This window comes from Ranitomeya imitator, chromosome 3 (assembly GCF_032444005.1).
Source record: "Ranitomeya imitator isolate aRanImi1 chromosome 3, aRanImi1.pri, whole genome shotgun sequence".
NCBI lineage: Eukaryota > Metazoa > Chordata > Amphibia > Anura > Dendrobatidae > Ranitomeya > Ranitomeya imitator.
Window position 1 is genome coordinate 246741628 of NC_091284.1, and position 19431 is coordinate 246761058.

At 42.4% G+C, this 19431-nt stretch overlaps 1 protein-coding gene across 3 annotated transcripts in view; it reads right to left on the reverse strand.

Annotated features, from left to right (window-relative positions):
• AHCYL1 (adenosylhomocysteinase like 1) overlaps positions 1–19431 on the reverse strand; it is an 82337-nt gene that overhangs the window by 16236 nt on the left and 46670 nt on the right. For all 3 annotated transcript variants that reach the window (XM_069756321.1, XM_069756322.1, XM_069756323.1), the window contains exons 8-10: positions 12714–12830; positions 4643–4706; positions 1236–1324 (exon numbers count right to left, since the gene is read on the reverse strand). In XM_069756321.1, the coding sequence (XP_069612422.1) occupies positions 1236–1324; positions 4643–4706; positions 12714–12830 (270 nt within the window). The remainder of the gene's footprint in view (positions 1–1235; positions 1325–4642; positions 4707–12713; positions 12831–19431) is intronic.

Consider the following 19431-nt stretch of genomic DNA (forward strand, 5'->3'; position numbering starts at 1 on the left):
TAGATGAGTGCTGCTGTATGCATTGCAGTTTATGAGTTTACGACAGAAGTCAAGCACTTGGCTAGTTCAGCATTTTGCAAAAACAACAATGGAGAAAGCTGAATATATAGCGTTTTTCTTTCTGGACTGTGAAAGGCAGAAACGGGACCTATATAATCCTTGAAATGTCAGAGTCTTATAAAAAGAATTAGCACATATTAGATATTTATGGCATGTACTGTATTTTCAGTATGGCATAAATGTCTCAAATGTAATGGCCCCTAATGAACAGGTTTTACTGCAGTTCTTGGAGTTGCTTCAGTGTGGCCCTTGACCCAAAAAAGGTTGTGTGCCACTAGTTTATACCCTTGGTAAAGAGAAATGGTATAACGGACAATGCTTATACCCTTGGTAAAGAGAAATGGCACCATGGTCAATGCTTATACATTTGATAAAGAGAAATGGCACCACGGTCAATGCTTATACCCTTGGTAAAGAGAAATGGCACCACGGTCAATGCTTATACCCTTGGTAAAGAGAAATGGCACCACGGTCAATGCTTTTACTCTTGGTAATGAGAAATGGCACCACGGTCAATGCTTTTACTCTTGGTAAAGAGAAATGGCACCACGGTCAATGCTTTTACTCTTGGTAAAGAGAAATGGCACCACGGTCAATGCTTATACCCTTGGTAAAGAGAAATGGCACCAGGGTCAATGCTTATACCCTTGGTAAAGAGAAATGGCACCACGGTCAATGCTTATACCATTAGTAAAGAGAAATGGCACCACGGTCAATGCTTATACCCTTAGTAAAGAGAAATCGCACCACGGTCAATGCTTATACCCTTAGTAAAGAGAAATGGCACCACGGTCAATGCTTATACCCTTAGTAAAGAGAAATGGCACCACGGTCAATGCTTATACCCTTTAGTAAAGAGAAATGGCACCACGGTCAATGCTTATACCCTTGGTAAAGAGAAATGGCACCACGGTCAATGCTTACGGTATATCCTTGGTAAAGAGAAATGGCACCACGGACAACGTTTATACCCTTGATAGAGAAAAATTTAATTTACATCTGTGTTAACCTTAAAAATGGTCATTTCAAACCAATTTTAATGAGTTTTATTAGGAGAAGCCCAGCTTAGAGCAACTGGATGACCTAACTTACAAGTGATGTGGATCAACTGTATAAAAATGACACATTTTATTTTCTAGCTATTCATGTTGTTATGAGAGCCCACCATCTCTTACCAAGCTTGCAGAGCACAGATAGGGTCAATCTCTGTGACATGTACAATGGCACCTAGCGCCTTTAGAGCTGCACAGCATCCTTTTCCAACCTGTACAGGGAAGACAAATAATAATGTACAGATACGTGTGAACATGTTGTCTGTTAGACCGTTAGTGCTCAGGCCCTACAATTCATGAACCTCTAGATGGAATTTGTTCTGGATTATTTGTAGTTGTAATAACTTTAGAAGGATTTGACTTACATGATGAAAGAGCAGAATTCCATAACTGCTGAGCTCCCTGTTCGGCATATGATAGGGTAATCAGTGTTTCCTATGTAGTGAAGCTGATAAAACAAGACTCAATGCTACTACTCCATTTGGACCCTCTTGATGTTAAAGAAATATACTCCTTTGCAAGGAGGGTAGCTACCATATATAGGTTATGGTATGAGGCATTGATAATATAGTAATATATATTGAAATATTACATGTTAAAGGTAACAATATTGTTTTTTAAGAGGCTACAGTCTGGTCAGTTATTAACCAGTGGCGACACCGCATTTTTGCTACATCATGGATATTAACACCACTCATCTTCAGAAATTCTGGTCCTCATATTCCTTAACTCACTGGGAAGGGAATTATTTTGATAGCTCAAAGTGACAGGTGGACCGATGTCCTCAGATATTTTTACACTTGTGAACCTGCTTGATGGACTTTCCTGTTTTTAAAGGGTTCCTGGCTAGTTATGTTTTCCATATTTGGTTTGATATTATTGCTTGCTACTTTATCGATCATTTGATTTGATCCGGCTAATGAGTGATTACGTTTAGTTAGGTCTCCTTGGAGTGGATAAGTACACTGGCGACCTGTATTTGTTGTAGGATCTGATCACACCTGTATTAAGGCTCACATAGAAGCTTCTGTTGCAGATTCTGTCATTTTTACTGTCAGAAATAGAGCAATACATGATCAATATAAGGTTCAATTTGTGCCGGTCATGTGACAGATACATACCCCGTATGAATTCCATTTTTCTGTTCCTAAAATGGTACAAATTCCTATTGCAGATGTGAACATAGCTAACCAGACCTTTAAAAATAATTATATGTTTGTGCAAGATGAACACTGGCTCACATCCAGAAGCAGCTGCAAACCGCTACAACCAAGTCCTGGTCTTAGCGGAAAGTGGATGCAACCATGTCCCGTCTGCAGAATGGTTTCTGAGATAAAAAGCCCCAGTCCAGACTAATAACAAACTGTCAGCACTGCTTAGAGTACACAAAATTGTATATATTTCTCAGCTGAAGACAGAGTAGGTCAATGAGTTTAAAATGACATATTTCTCATTCACGGACAGCAAACATATGTCTGGAAAACTGTGAGGATATAAAACACTCAATTGATACATAATAAAAGGAGCTAGTCCTCATACAATAAAAGTCGAGAGCTCGTATCGCCGACCCACGCATTTCAGACAAATGTCCTAAGTCACGGCCACGCTGCTAGAATTTTGTTCTTTCAAATGCTAGTTTGGTCGAAAGAGAAAAAGCGGTGAGCTGACTGCTTGTTTTATTTCTTGTGCCCTTTTACTACAGCGCCATGTCTCCATGCTCCCCACAGGTCTTCTCTTTACTGTGGCTGCAGCAATGACTCTACGTGACTGCTGCTGCCAATCATTGGCTTCAGCTGTCTTATGTCGTATACTCCTAAGCCCAGTGGACACCATGTCTACAGCCAAGGTTAACAAAAGACCAGCAGAGAGCATCGTGCATGCAGGACTGGAAAAAAAACAGAATTCCCAATCCAGTACAGAATGCACAGAATACTTATCTAATTATTTAAATTAAAAAAGACTGGAAAATATTTACACAGCAGTTTACAGTTCAGGTGACATCACGCAACAAATAATGGATCAAGGTGTTGTGACAACATCAAAAGTACTGGAGGGGAGATAAGTAACACTGAGGTTGTTAGCTTCAGTGATATGAACCTAGAAAAATGTTCCAGCACACTAAGTGCTGAGAGGGGTTAATAGGCCATGTTTAGGGATAGATTTAGTGAACAGCTGAAGAGTGGGTGAGTGGCTGTTCACCTTAACTCCACCCCCAGGGTGGAGTCAAGAGGATATTCAGTATTGGGAATACTCATTCAGTATTGGGAGTGCCTGGAGATGGGAGCTCCAGAGCTGTGGTTGAGATTAAGGAAAGCTGAACCTTTTTTTTTGCTGTTTGTTTAATGAGCGGGTGGATCCCAGCAGCAACATGAACTGTGCCACTTCTTTTTGTTTTGTTTTCCCATTAGACCAGAAAGGCCATGTTTATGTTACTAACCCTCCCTTGCTTATGCTGTTCCTCAATAAGCCAGTGGTAAATTTAAAGAGACAGTGTTCCTGTGTCTAGTTTCTTGCATAATGTTTTGCAACTCTCCCATTTATCTGAGACAACCCCAAGCACCTGATTGAAGCCAGATATGTCTTTCTCTGAAACACTGCAAAATGTAAGAAAAAACATACTGTAGTTTGAAAAGCGAGTTTCTCTCCGTCATGCTCCAGGTGATTGACAGATCTCTTTAATGTGTGTACATAGTACGAGATCTATCAAATAACTGAAGCTGGGCCTGGGAACTAAAAGGGAATGACCTGTTTAGTCTGGTGCAGCCCCCGATTAGCTTCTCCTTGCCCCTTTCCAGTTTATTGATCCATTTCTCCCTATGTACATTCATTGGAGAGACCTGCCAATTACCTGGAGCTGTGCCACTCTAGTTTCTTCTCTCCCTATTGCTTTGGTCAGCTTTTAAAATTATATTTTTCCATATTTACCCATATGATAAACACTGTAAAGAAGAAAAATCAAACCTCCAGAATTGCAATTTTTCAGTCACTGCTGCCTCACATAAAAAAAAAAAGATGACAAATTGGTTAAAACAAACAAACAAAACAGCTCACCATGCGAAAGACATGCCTGAAATTGTTCCATTAATGGAAAAATAAGTTATGGTTATTTTAACCACTCTCCTCTGAGTACTTTCCCTAAATAGACGGTCATTAGATGCGTTAAATCCGCATAGTTCTTCTAGATTTTCAACTTGAGAGTCTATCCTTAATTTCTCGTGCCTTATACAAAATCTGTAACCTTAATTTAGAGCTGCCAATTCATAGACAAAAAGTATCATAATACATATTGGGGTGTTCAGGGCTCACACAGCTGATTTCCAGACTAATAAACCTACATGGTGCACGAGACACAGACTTCTATTTCTCAGAATTTCTGGAGTACAGCAGTATCTTCTTCTAGAGGTATTGCGGTATTGGTGCTGGTTTCTCACTGCGAACTCGGTGTATACAATATGGCTCCATAGTGCCCTCCATGGCACATACAGGTTAATCATATTGTACACATGTACAATGCCTTATGTACTACTCACCTCTCCATATCCACATACAACAACCTGTTTTCCACCGAACATAACATCTGTGCTTCTCTTAAGTCTGCAGTAATATAAAAGAGAAATAAATAAAATGGTAACTAAAATAGAAGTGACACATATACAGGCAGGCATCTGTAAGTAATACTGATACATGAAGTTATTGTGTATTTACATAAGATGGTAGCCAAACATTTTACCACAGTGCTCTCTATTCCTTTGTCCCCTTAAATGAATGAGCTTTTAGGGTAAACAATGGAACATTTTCATACACAATTCCAATATGATTAACATATGATGCCAATGTTTGATAAGGAAAAGGTCTTTTCTTGTTGATTTATACCAACATAATCACTGTATAAACTACCATAGCATGATATTTTTAAGTTTCACTATATTTGCACTTTTTTCTAATCATATTTTTGTGTACTTTGCCTTCTTTTCTCCCTTCGCTTTAACTTTTTTACCTTCCAGACCACCCATAAACTACAGGTCCTTCTCAAAAAATTAGCATATAGTGTTAAATTTCATTATTTACCATAATGTAATGATTACAATTAAACTTTCATATATTATAGATTCATTATCCACCAACTGAAATTTGTCAGGTCTTTTATTGTTTTAATACTGATGATTTTGGCATACAACTCCTGATAACCCAAAAAACCTGTCTCAATAAATTAGCATATTTCACCCATCCAATCAAATAAAAGTGTTTTTTAATAACAAACAAAAAAACCATCAAATAATAATGTTCAGTTATGCACTCAATACTTGGTCGGGAATCCTTTGGCAGAAATGACTGCTTCAATGCGGCGTGGCATGGAGGCAATCAGCCTGTGACACTGCTGAGATGTTATGGAGGCCCAGGATGCTTCAATAGCGGCCTTAAGCTCATCCAGAGTGTTGGGTCTTGCGTCTCTCAACTTTCTCTTCACAATATCCCACAGATTCTCTATGGGGTTCAGGTCAGGAGAGTTGGCAGGCCAATTGAGCACAGTAATACCATGGTCAGTAAACCATTTACCAGTGGTTTTGGCACTGTGAGCAGGTGCCAGGTCGTGCTGAAAAATGAAATCTTCATCTCCATAAAGCATTTCAGCCGATGGAAGCATGAAGTGCTCCAAAATCTCCTGATAGCTAGCTGCATTGACCCTGCCCTTGATGAAACACAGTGGACCAACACCAGCAGCTGACATGGCACCCCACACCATCACTGACTGTGGGTACTTGACACTGGACTTCAGGCATTTTGGCATTTCCTTCTCCCCAGTCTTCCTCCAGACTCTGGCACCTTGATTTCCGAATGACATGCAAAATTTGCTTTCATCAGAAAAAAGTACTTGGGACCACTTAGCAACAGTCCAGTGCTGCTTCTCTGTAGCCCAGGTCAGGCGCCTCTGCCGCTGTTTATGGTTCAAAAGTGGCTTTACCTGGGGAATGCGGCACCTGTAGCCCATTTCCTGCACACGCCTGTGCACGGTGGCTCTGGATGTTTCCACACCAGACTCAGTCCACTGCTTCCTCAGGTTCCCCAAGGTCTGGAATCGGTCCTTCTCCACAATCTTCCTCAGGGTCCGGTCTCCTCTTCTCGTTGTACAGCGTTTTCTGCCACATTGTTTCCTTCCAACAGACTTACCATTGAGGTGCCTTGATACAGCACTCTGGGAACAGCCTATTTGTTGAGAAATTTCTTTCTGGGTCTTACCCTCTTGCTTGAGGGTGTCAATGATGGCCTTCTTGACATCTGTCAGGTCGCTAGTCTTACCCATGATGGGGGTTTTGAGTAATGAACCAGGCAGGGAGTTTATAAAAGCCTCAGGTATCTTTTGCATGTGTTTAGAGTTAATTAGTTGATTCAGAAGATTAGGGTAATAGGTCGTTTAGAGAACCTTTTCTTGATATGCTAATTTATTGAGACAGGTTTTTTGGGTTATCAGGAGTTGTATGCCAAAATCATCAGTATTAAAACAATAAAAGACCTGACAAATTTCAGTTGGTGGATAATGAATCTATAATATATGAAAGTTTAATTGTAATCATTACATTATGGTAAATAATGAAATTTAACACTATATGCTAATTTTTTGAGAAGGACCTGTATAACGGTCCAGCAGTCCAAGTTCTACTCTGCAGTGACATTCTAAAATGCATAGTATATCAGCTGCTCAAGATGATACAGCTGCGAGAGCGTGGAGGCGGCTGTCAGACACAGCCAGACTCCCCATGAAGAATCTCTAATATGCAGGCAGGAGGATGAAACTATAACTGGGGCTGATATACCAGCTATGGCAGGTGAAATCAGATTTAAAAAAAAGCATATACAGTATATACTCGCGTATAAGCCCAGTTTTTCTGCACTTTTTTGTGCTTAAAATGTCCCCCTCGGCTTATACTCGAGTGAGGGTCCCAGAACATGGAGGCGGAGCAGTAGCGGCGGAGCAGCGGATCACAGGAGGCAGGGGCTGGCTGCTGCGGCTAAAGCCTGTGCCCGCTGCTAAAGAGAAATGAATATTCACTGCGCTGACAGTGAATATACCTTTCTCTGTAATAGCGGGCACAGTAGTCGCAGCTGCAGGCTTCCTGCAAAACCAGGCAGTCATGTGTGCCCACTACTTAATAGAAATAAATATTCACTTCTCTCCACTTCCATGGATGTGGAGGGCAGTGAATATTCATTCCCTTAAGTAGCGGACACACGTGATTGCCTGGCCGCTGCAGAAAGCCGTCGGATGCGGCTGACACTGTGAGCACTACTAAACAGCAATGAATACTCACTGCCCTCCACACACATAGTCCCAGCACGGAGAGCAGTGAGTATTCTGGCAGTTGTCCTCTGTAAGCAACGCATGACATCACTGCTATGCGCCGCTTACAAGGATAAATCAGCTGCTAGCACCAGAACAAGACATAGTGAGGGAGCGTAGGGACAGTAAGTAGGATTGTTTAATTTTTTTAAAATGTTTTTTGATGAGGGCCATACATACAAGGATAGGGGTGAGGAGCCAAGCATACCAGGATAGGGATGAGGAGCCATGCATAACAGGATAGGGATGGGAGCCATGCAGACTAGGATGGGGATGAAGAGCCATGCATACAAGGATAGGGATGAAGAGCCATGCATACAAGGATAGGAATGAGAAGCCATGCACACCAGGATAGGGATGAGGAGCCATGCACACCAGGATGGGGGTGAGGGGGCCATGCAGACCTGAATGGGGATGAGGAGGCCAAGCAGACCAGGATAGGGTTGAGGAGGTCATGCATAACATGATAGGGATGGGGAGCCATGCAAACTAGCATGGGGATGAAGAGCCATGCATACAAGTATAAGGATGAAGAGCCATGAATACAAGGATAGGGATGAGGAGCCATGCACACCAGGATGGGGGTGAGGGGGCTATGCAAACCAGAATGGGGATGAGGAGGCCAAGCAGACCAGGATGGGGATGAGAAGGTCATGCATACCAGGATGGGGATGAGGAGCCATGCATACAAGGATGGGGATGAGGAGTCATGCATACCAGGATGGGGATGAGGAGCCATGCAGATCAGGATGGGGATGAGGGGGCCATGCAGACCAGGATGGGGATGAGGAGTCATACATACCAGGATGGGGATGAGAAGCCATGCAGATCAGGATGGGGATGAGGGGGCCATGCAGACCAGGATGGGGATGAGAAGACATGCATACCAGGATAGGAATGAGGGGACAATGCATACCCGGCTTATACTAGAGTCAATAAGTTTGCCAAGTTTTTTTGTGGTAAAAGTAGGTGCCTCGGCTTTTACTCGGGTCGGCTTATATATGCTACCCAAAGAACCAGTGTGTTTCAGGTGTGCATTAAAATATCCACAGTTGCGACTTTTTTGCCAAAAAAATAAACTATCAGAAGCTTCCAAACACATGACATAATATGGGCAGTTCAGAATTGTTTAAAGGCATAGTAATCTTAGTGTATGTAAACTTTTGACTTTGCAGTAAGTAATAAAAATGCTTAAAACATTTTCTCTCTTTCATTAGTACATCCGATGGCAGAACCCCCGCTTTGATGTGGGCTCCGGCGGTGGGCCTTCATCAAAGCCGGGACAAGCCAGCTGTCATGAACAGCTGACATGTGCCCGCAATAGGCGCGGGTGGAATCGTGATCCGCCCACGCCTATTGACTAGTTAGGTGCCACTGTCAAACTGACAGTGGCTTTTAACAAGCCCTTCCGGCCATCCGGCCAGAAATGCGCGCACCGGTGACCCCGTCACGTGATCGGGGGGTCATCGGTGCTTCGGCATGACAACCAGAGGTCTCCTTGAGACCTCTATGGTTGTTGATGGCAGGTTGCTATGAGCGCCACTCCGTGATCGGCGCTCATAACAATGCTGTAATTCTACTACCTAGGGGGTGATCTGAGCATCACCTCTATGTAGTGTAGCAGAGGCAATCGAGTTGTGCCAGCTTCTAGCCTCCCATGGAGGCTATTGAAGCATGCCAAAATAAAAAAAAAAAGGTTTTAAAAAATATTAAAAAAATAAAAAATATATAAAAGTTTAAAATCACCCCCCATTCAAAACAAAACAATATAGCGGATTGGTGGTTATTGTAAATGCATCTTTAGACACTGCAAGTTGAGGGAGGCCACCACACCGCGCAGTCCGATGCTGAGAGTTGAAATCTGCGTGGAGGGAGCCGGTCCTGCTGGTGAAGTTCAGCCGAAAAAAAAAAAAAAAAAAAAAAGGGAGAATGCGGCACATCCGTCCAACGATGTATAAAAAAAATAAAACAAACTTTATCGAAGATTCATTAAAAACACGTTTTTAATGAATCTTCAATAAAGTTTGTTATATTTTTTGGGACGGATGTGCCGAATTCTCCCTTTCCTTTTGAGTCACCTTTAGGCAGCACAGCAACTAGTGGCACGCTTCTCCCTCTGTAAACCACTTAGAGGCTAGAGTCAGAGCACTGACAGCAGCGGTTATACGTCCATCCAGGCAAGTACACAACCAGTCTCTCTACTGTTTGAACTGGATGAGTGGTACAGCCAATAACTGGCCGCAGTAGTGATCAGCATGTCGACCAGTGTTTGGTTGCAGTCGTCACTTGCCTGCCGGTCAGGAAACCGGAGGGTGGGATACAGGCAAATTTTAAAGTGGAGCAGAAGGGGATCAATAAAGTAAATAAACGATGGTTAAATACTTTAAAAACTATATGCATGCGTTGTAAAAAACAAATCAGGGGTGGACAATCCTTTTAAGTTGCATTATTTACTATGGAGGTTTATTCTTTACACCATGTTCCAAATTATTATGCAATCCTATTTTGGTCTGATTTTCCGACATGGTCAATACAAATGAATCAGTAAAATGTCCAAACCATCGACCGTTAAGAGTATAAATACATTTTTATTGCACAAACCTCCCAATGATAAGTGTTTTTTTTCAAAACTAAAACACTCAAGATGCACTGTTCCATATTATTATGCGCAACAGAGTTTCCAAACATGTTATAGGTTGTAAAGAACTGAAAATGGTCATTTGTTGAATTTGCAGCATTAAGAGGTCACTTTTAGGCTATGTGCACACGTTCAGGATTTCTCGCAGAAAATTCCTGAGAAAAACCGGACATTTTCTGCAAGAAATCCGCAAGAAAACCGCATGCGTTTTTGCTGCGGTTTTGATGCGTTTTGCTGCGTTTTTGCTGCGGTTTTGCCGCGTTTTTTTCCGGACACTTCCCAATGCATTTTGTAGTGGGAAATCCGCAAAAAAAACCGCAAAATTAATGAACATGCTGCGGTTTTTACCGCGATGCGATTTTTTCGCGGAAAAAAACGCATCATGTGCACAAAACATGCGGAATTCATTCTAAATGATGGGATGCTTATTGTATGCGGTTTTTTTTTGCGGTTTTATAGCGTTTTAATCGGGAAAAATGCGAAAAAAATGCGAAAAAAACGCAACGTGTGCACACAGCCTTACTGAAGTCAAAAGCTTTATCAATCAAAAGCATCTTACAGGCCAAGTTACATTTTCACATAGGACCTCTTCTTTGATATCACCTTCACAATTCCTGCATCCACAGAACTTGTGAGATTTACATAGTTTCTGCTTGAATTTATTTGCAGGATGTCAGAATAGCCTCCCAGAGTGCTGTTTTGATGTGAACTGCCTCCCACCCTCATAGATCTTTTTCTTGATGATACTCCAAAGGTTCCCTATAGGGCTGAGGCCAGGGGAAGATGGTGGCCACACCATGAGTTTATCTCCTTTTATACCCATAGCAGCCAATGATTCAGAGGTATTCTTTGCAGCATGAGATGGTGCATTGTCATACATGAAGATGATTTTGCTATGGATGGCACGGTTCTTCTTTTTGTACCATGAAAGAAAGTGGTCAGTCAGAAACTATATTTACTTTGCGGAGGTCATTTTCATGCCTTCAGGGACCCTGAAGGGGCCTACCAGCTCTATCCTCGTGATTGCAGCCCAAAACATGACTCCGCCAACTCCCTGCAGATGTCATAGCCTTGTTGAGACAAAGTGGCCATCTACCAACCATCCACTACTCCATCCATCTGGACCATCCAGGGTTGCACAGCACTCATCAGTAAGCACAACTGTTTTAAAACCAGTCCTCATCTATGTCTGGGTCAACTTCAACCGTTTCTACTTTTGAGCACTGCTATTGGTGGCCGAATAGTGGGTTTATGCACAGCTGCAAGTGTCTGGAGGATCCTACACATTGAGGTTTGTGGGACCTCATAGGCACCAACAGTTTCAAATACCTGATGCGGATTTGTAATGATATTTTAACAGCTGATTTCGTAATCCGATAAATTTGTCTGGCAGAAACCTTCCTCATTATGCCTTTATCTGCACGAACCAGTCTGTGCTCTGTATTAGTCACAAATCTCTTCACAGTAAGATGACCACGCTTGAAATATCTAATGTTTTCATACCTTGTCCAAGGCATTGCACTATTTGACGCTTTTCGGCAGCAGAGAGATCCTTTTTCTTTACCATATTGCTTGAAACCTGTGGCATGCTTAATAATGTGGAACACCCTTCTTAAGTAGTTGTCCCTTGAGAGGACTCACCTGGCAAATTATTTTTTTGATTTATTTCAGTGATGCAAAGAGCCATGAGACATAATACCATCCATGAGTTTATTTGGAAAACCAAAAATTACATCTTTAGGATATATGATATTTAAATTCAATTTGCATAATAATTTGGTTTCTGGTGTATAAAGAATAAAGGGTACATGCAAAAGAGAGCAGGATTTATTTTTACCACAGAGCAGAAGTTGATTTATGATATTAAATAAATTTTAGAAAATAACTTTTACAGTGTTCCCTGTTCAGTAGACATCACATCACTTCTCAGTGTTCCCAAAAAGGGAGCAGCGCAATCACAGCAGTGGGTAACAGAAAAAGACCGCATTTTTAATATATACTTCCACTACTGCAGTATTTTACGTCCTTCCACATAGGGGTACACTACATATACTCATGCCATTCAAGTACGAGAACATGATCGATTGTCAATGAATGCTCTATTAGGGTACGTTCACACAGGACTTTTTTTCTGCGTATTTTTGCTGCTTTTTTATGCTAATTTTCAGCTGCTTTTTACAGTACCAGTAAAGCCTATGAGATTTCAGAAATCTCATGCACACACATTGGTTTTTTGTTTGATCAGTATTTTGTGTTTTGCTGCGTTTTTTTTCTTTTTTTTTTACATAGAGCATGTCACTTCTTTCAGCGTTTTTGCTGCGTTTTTTCACCCATTGACTTGAATGGGTGTTGAAAAAAACGCAGCAAAAACGCAGGTATCATTATTTGCTGCGTTTTTGCTGCTGAAAATCCAAGGACATTAGCCTGGAAAAAGAGAAAAAAAACGCACCAAAAAACGCACCAAAAATGCACCTAAATTAGCATTAAAAAAACACAGCAAAAATACGCAGCAAAAAAGTCCTGTGTGAACTTACCCTTAGGCAGTTATATTTTCTTTAGGTACATATTATGGCTCTAGTTGAAACTTACTGGGATTTACCATCATGTACCATCACAAATTTCTTACCCGTCCAGTATTGACTCACGACAACAGTATAAATTATCAAATTTCTGTTTGGTGACAGAGTCGTTCACATTCATGGCAGGAATACAAAGCTTACCAGCCTTGGATAGCTGGTACAGGCTGTAGAAATACATAAAGTATATTGTTCAATAGTTATAAAGTATATAAAAGATTCTCTCATTCACTGTATTTAAGAGGCACACATATTGCACAAAGACGTAACAAATACCATTTCACAAACATGGATATGTTCTAGGAAAAGGAGCATTAAGGGGTTTGCTTTGGGCAATCATTTTATTAGCTAGCTAGCTAGCAGAGTGGTTGAAGAGTTTCCCAAGAAGACTAAAACTTATTTTTTTAAATAGTATCTGAAAAATAATTGGTAACAATGTGAAATTCTGTACTTTTACTTGGCACCATTAAGTGCAGTATACAATAAGGTCAGTGACCCTGATTCCAGTCCTGTGTCACTTACTGAGCTGATTGCTGTAGTTTTGATATACAGTCATGGCCAAAAGTTTTGAGAATGACACCAAAATTATATTTTCACATGATCTGCTGCCCTCTGGTCTTTATTAGTGTTTGTCTGATGTTTATATCACATACAGAAATATAATTGCAATCATATTATGAGTACCAATAGGTTATATTGACAGTTAGAATGAGTTAATGCAGCAAGTCAATATTTGCAGTGTTGACCCTTCTTCTTCAAGACCTCTGCAATTCTCCCTGGCATGCTCTCAATCAACTTCTGGACCAAATTCTGACTGATAGCAGTCCATTCTTGCATAATCAATGCTTGCATTTTGCCAGAATTTGTTGGTTTTTGTTTGTCCACCCGTCTCTTGATGATTGACCACAAGTTCTCAATGGGATTAATATCTGGGGAGTTTCCAGGCCATGGACCCAAAATCTCTATGTTTTGTTCCATGAGCCATTTAGTTATCACCTTTGCTTTATGGCAAGGTGCTGCATCATGCTGGAAAAGGCATTGTTGGGCGCCAAACTGCTCTTGGACGGTTGGGAGAAGTTGCTCTTGGAGGACATTCTGGTACCATTCTTTATTCATGGCTGTGTTTTTAGGCAAGTCTGTGAGTGAGCATATTCCCTTGGCTGAGAAGCAACCCCACACATGAATGGTTTCAGGATGCTTTACAGTTGGCATGAGACAAGACTGGTGGTATCGCTCACCTCTTCTTCTCCGAATAAGCTGTTTTCCAGATGTCCCAAACAATCGAAAAGGGGATTCATCAGGGAAAATGACTTTGCCCCAGTCCTCAGCAGTCCACTCCCTGTACCTTTTGCAGAATATCAGTCAGTCCCTGATGTTTTTTCTGGAGAGAAGTGGCTTCTTTGCTGCCCTCCTTGAAACCAGGCCTTGCTCAAAGAGTCTCTGCCTCACAGTGCGTGCAGAAGCACTCACACCAGCCTGCTGCCATTCCTGAGCAAGCTCGGCACTGCTGGTAGTCCGATCCCGCAGCTGAAACAGTTTTAAGATACGGTTCTGGCGCTTGCTGGTCTTTCTTGGGCGCCCTGGAGCCTTTTTGACAACAATGGAAGCTCTCTCCTTGAAGTTCTTGATGATGCAATAGATTGTTGACTGAGGTGCAATCTTTGTAGCTGCGATACTCTTCCCTGTTAGGCCATTTTTGTGCAGTGCAATGATGGCTGCACGTGTTTCTTTAGAGATAACCATGGTTAACTGACGAGAAACAATGATACCAAGCACCAGCCTCCTTTTAAAGTGTCCAGTGGTGTCATTCTTACTTAATCATGACTGATTGATCGCCACACCTGTGTTAATGGATCAATCACTAAAACGATGTTAGCTGCTCCTTTTAAGGCAGGACTGCAATGATGTTGAAATGTGTTTTGGGGTTAAAGTTCATTTTCTGGGCAAATATTGACTTTGCAAGTACAGTAATTGCTGTTAAGCTGATCACTCTGACATTCAGGAGTATATGCAAATTACCATTAGAAAAAATGAAGCAGTAGACTTTGGAAAAATTAATATTTGTCTCATTCTCAAAATTTTTGTCCATGACTGTACAGTTATATGAAAAAGTTTGGGCACCCCTTTTAATCTTAAGCTTAATGTTTTATAAAAATTGTTTTGTTTTTTTTGCAACAGCTATTTCAGTTTCATATATCTAATAACTGTTGGACACAGTAATGTTTCTGCCTTGAAATGAGGTTTATTGTACTAACAGAAAATGTGCAATCTGCATTCAGACAAAATTTGCCAGGTGCATAAGTATGGGCACCCTTATCATTTTCTTGTTTTAAATACTCCTACCTACTTTTTACTGACTTACTAAAGCACTTTTTTTGGTTTTCTAACCTCCTTGAGCTTTGAACTTCATAGCCAGGTGTATGCAATCATGAGAAAAGCTACTGTATATACTCGAGTATAAGCCGAGATTCTCAGCCCATTTTTTTGGGCTGAAAGTCCCCCTCTCGGCTTATACTCGAGTCATACCTGGGGGTCGGCAGGGGAGGGGGAGCAGGGGCTATCTAGTTATACTTACCTTCTCCGGCGCAGTCCCTGCAGTCCCTGGCTTCTCCCGGCGCTGCATCTTCTTCCTGTATTGAGAGGTCACATGGCACCGCTCATTACAGAAATGAATATGCGGCTCCACCTCCCATAGAGGTGGAGCCGCATATTCATGACTGAAAATGAGCGGTAACTGGGACCACTCAATACAGCAAGAAGATGCAGTGCCGGGAGAAGCAGGGACTGCAGGGACCGCGCCAGGAGCAGGTAAGTATACGGGAGGGGAGCGCTGCGCGATATTTACCTGTTCCTCGCTCTGGTGTGGCTCCGTCTGCAGCATCCTCTAGCAGTGACGCTCAGGTTAGAGGGCGCGGTGACGAAGTCAGTGCACGCCCTCTGCTAAGCGTCAGTGCTGGAGACAGAGCCGCACGAGGAGCAGGTAAATATTGAAAGCGCCGGCGTCCTGAGCAAGAGACGTGAGTATGTGATTTTTTTTTTTATTGCAGCAGCAGCATTCTATATGGCACAGCTTGATAAGGAGCATCTATGGGGCCATAATGAACGGTGCAGAGCATTGTATATGGGGCACAGCTTTATAAGGAGCATCTATGGGGCCATAATCAAAGGTGCTGAGAATTCTATATGGGGCACAGCTTTATATGGAGCATCTATGGGGCCATAATGAACGGTGCAGATCATTCTATATGGCACAGCTTTATATGGAGCATCTATGGGGCCATGAACGGTGCACAGCATTATATATGGGGCACAGCTTTATATGGAACATCTATGGGGCCATAATGAACTGTGCAGAGCATTATATGTGGGGCACAGCTTTATATGGAGCATCTATGGGCCATAATGAACGGTGCAGAGCATTATATGTGGCACAGCTTTATATGGAACATCTATGGGGCCATAATGAACGGTGCAGAGCATTATATGTGGCACAGCTTTATATGGAGCATCTATGGGGCAATAATGAAAGGTATGGAGCATCTATTTTTATTTTTGAAATTCACCGGTAGCTGCTGCATTTCCTACCCTAGGCTTATACTCGAGTCAATAAGTTTTCCCAGTTTTTTGTGGCAAAATTAGGGGGGGTCGGCTTATACTCGAGTATATACGGTACTTAAAGTGGCCACTTGCAAGTTGTTCTCCTGTTTGAATCTCCTCTGAAGAGTGGCATCATGGGCTCCTCAAAACAACTGTCTAATGATCTGAAAACAAAGATTATTCAACATACCGTATTTTTCGGACTACAAGACGCACTTTTTCCCCCCCAAAAAAGGGGGGAAAATGGGGGGTGCGTCTAATAGTCGCAATGCAGGCTTACCGTGGCGGCAGAGGTGCGGTGGCAGAGGTGCAGCGGCAGAGGTGCAGCGGCAGAGGTGTGGCGGCAGAGGTGTGGCGGCAGAGGAGGCGCAGTAAGCGGGGTCCCTTTCTCCGGTGAGGTGATGCAGCAGCCCGGTATGCAGCAGAGCCGGGTGAATCCTGTTGTTATCGGTGGTGGCGGCCATTTTCCTGAGGCCGCGCGTGCGCAGATGGAGCGCTCTGCTTCCCGGGGCTTCAGGAAAATGGCCGCCGCGATCTCCATCTGCGCACGTGCGGCCTCCCGCGGCCATTTTCCTGAAGCCCCGGGAAGCAGAGCGCTTCATCTGCACACGCGCGGCCTCAGGAAGATGGCCGCGCCCACCGATAACAACAGGATTCACCCGGCTCTGCTGCTTACCGGGCTGCTGCATCACCACACCGGGGAAAGGGACCCCGCTTACTGCGCCTCCTCTGCCGCTGCACCTCTGCCACCGCACCTCTGCCACCGCACCTCTGCCGCCACGGTAAGCCTGCATTGCCTGCACGGTAAGCCTGGGACCCCTCTCACGCCATACCTCTCACTGCACCTCCTGATCCCAGCACCTCCTCATCCCAGCACCTCCTCATCCCAGCACCTCCTCATCCCAGCACCTCCTCATCCCAGCACCTCCTCATCCCAGCATCACCCCACCTCTGCCGACACCTTGCCTCCTGTGACCCTGCTCTGCCACCGCCAGCCCTCAGGTAAGATACTGTAAATTCGGACAATAAGACGGACCCCCATCTTATAAAAAAATCTTTTTTTCTGCAATTTTCACCCCAAATTTGGGGTGCGTCTTATGGTCCGGTGCGTCTTATAGTCCGAAAAATACGGTAGTTGTTCAGGGGAAGGATACAAAAAGCTGTCTCAGAGATTTAACCTTCCTCTAGTGTTAGCTTTCTGTTACTCTTTCTTATGTTAACGGGTCGGTTTTGACCCATGTCTTAAATAACCCCTAGGATACCCTAAAAAGTTATTTATGATCCAATTTGTTTCTTATCTCTTAGTTACCTTGTTAGGGTTTCTCATCCATGGAAGGATTGATTTTAATATTTTTGTTGTGGACCCGTGGGCCTTTCATTTGAGAGCATCCCCTTCATTTTCAATATAAAAAGGATTGTCAAATGAACCTCAAGGGAATAATATAAACTATACTCTGCAAAGTACCAACTCTAAGCTGATTTGGCCATACATGCCTGGACATGTCCCTATCTCAAGTTGTTGGAGGTAGAGCTGGCTGTGGGCTGTTGGTTTATATTGTGTTTATGAGTTCAGTTTTGGGACTTATTATTGTTTTTTTACTCTTATATTTAGACCTGGGTCGAAATTGACCCCAACAACACAAATGTTATAATTTTAATAAGAGCATTTTACAATTTAGTAAAATAGTTTTATTTTATTGTATTTTGTTTAACAATAAGTTCCTGAAAAAGTCAAAAAGTCTTGATGCAATAAACAAATGTATGTAGAATTTGTATGCATTTAAAACCTAAAACGGGTCAGTCACGACCCTAACACTAGAAGAAGGTTAACCTGTCAATTTCCACTGTGAGGAACATAGTAAGGAAATGGAAGAACACAGGTACAGTTCTTGTTAAGGCCAGAAGTGGCAGGCCAAGAAAAACTTCAGAAAGGCAGAGAAGAAGAATGGTGAGATCAGTCAAGGACAATCCTCAGACCACCTCCAGAGAGCTGCAGCATCAACTTGCTGCAGATGGTGTCACTGTGCATCGGTCAACTATACAATGCACTTTGCACAAGGAGAAGATGTATGGGAGAGTGATGCGAAAGAAGCCGTTTCTGCAAGCACGCCACAAACAGAGTCGGCTGAGGTATGCAAAAGCACATTTGGAGAAGCCAATTTCTTTTTGGAAAAAGGTCCTGTGGACTGATGAAACCAAGATTGAGTTGTTTGGTCATACAAAAAGGCGTTATGCATGGCGGCCAAAAAACACAGCATTCCAAGAAAAACACTTGCTACCCACAGTAAAATTTGGTGGAGATTCCATCATGCTTTGGGGCTGTGTGGCCAATGCCGGCACCGAGTTGAGGGACGCATGGATTCCTCTCAGTATCAGCAGATTCTTGACAATAATGTTCATGAATCAGTGACAAAGTTGAAGTTACGCAGCGGATGGATCTTTCAGCAAGACAATGATCCAAAACACTGCTCCAAATCTACTCAGGCATTCATGCAGAGGAACAATTACACTGTTCTGGAATGGCCATCCCAGTCCCCAGACCTGAATATCATTGAACATCTGTGGGATCATTAGAAGAGGGCTGTCCATGCTCGGCGACCATCAAACTTAACTGAACTGGAATTGTTTTGTAAAGAGGAATGGTCAAAAATACCTTCATCCAGGATCCAGGAACTCGTTAAAAGCTACAGGAAGTGACTAGAGGCTGTTATTTTTGCAAAAGGAGGATCTACTAAATATTAATGTCACTTTTCTGGTGGGGTGCCCATACTTATGCACTTGTCAAATTTTGTTTGAATGCAGATTGCACATTTTCTGTTAGTATAATAAACCTCATTTCAAGGCAGAAACATTACTGTGTCCAACAGTTATTAGATATATGAAACTGAAATAGCTGTTGCAAAAAAAACTATTTTGATAAAACATTAAGCTTAAGATTAATAGGGGTGCCCAAACTTTTTCATATAACTCTAATCTTTGCTTTATGTGCTAGTTCTTTCAATGATGAGCTCTATGTAACCCCAGTGGTAATATTTATTAACTGCTTTTTGGCTACAATGTGATTTATAGAAAGCTACTAAACAGTGCTGGTGCACAGGATAAGCCAGAGCTATGCATATCAAGGACTGCACAGCAGGAGCCATTACTGAGAGGACTAGCAAAGCTGCAGTA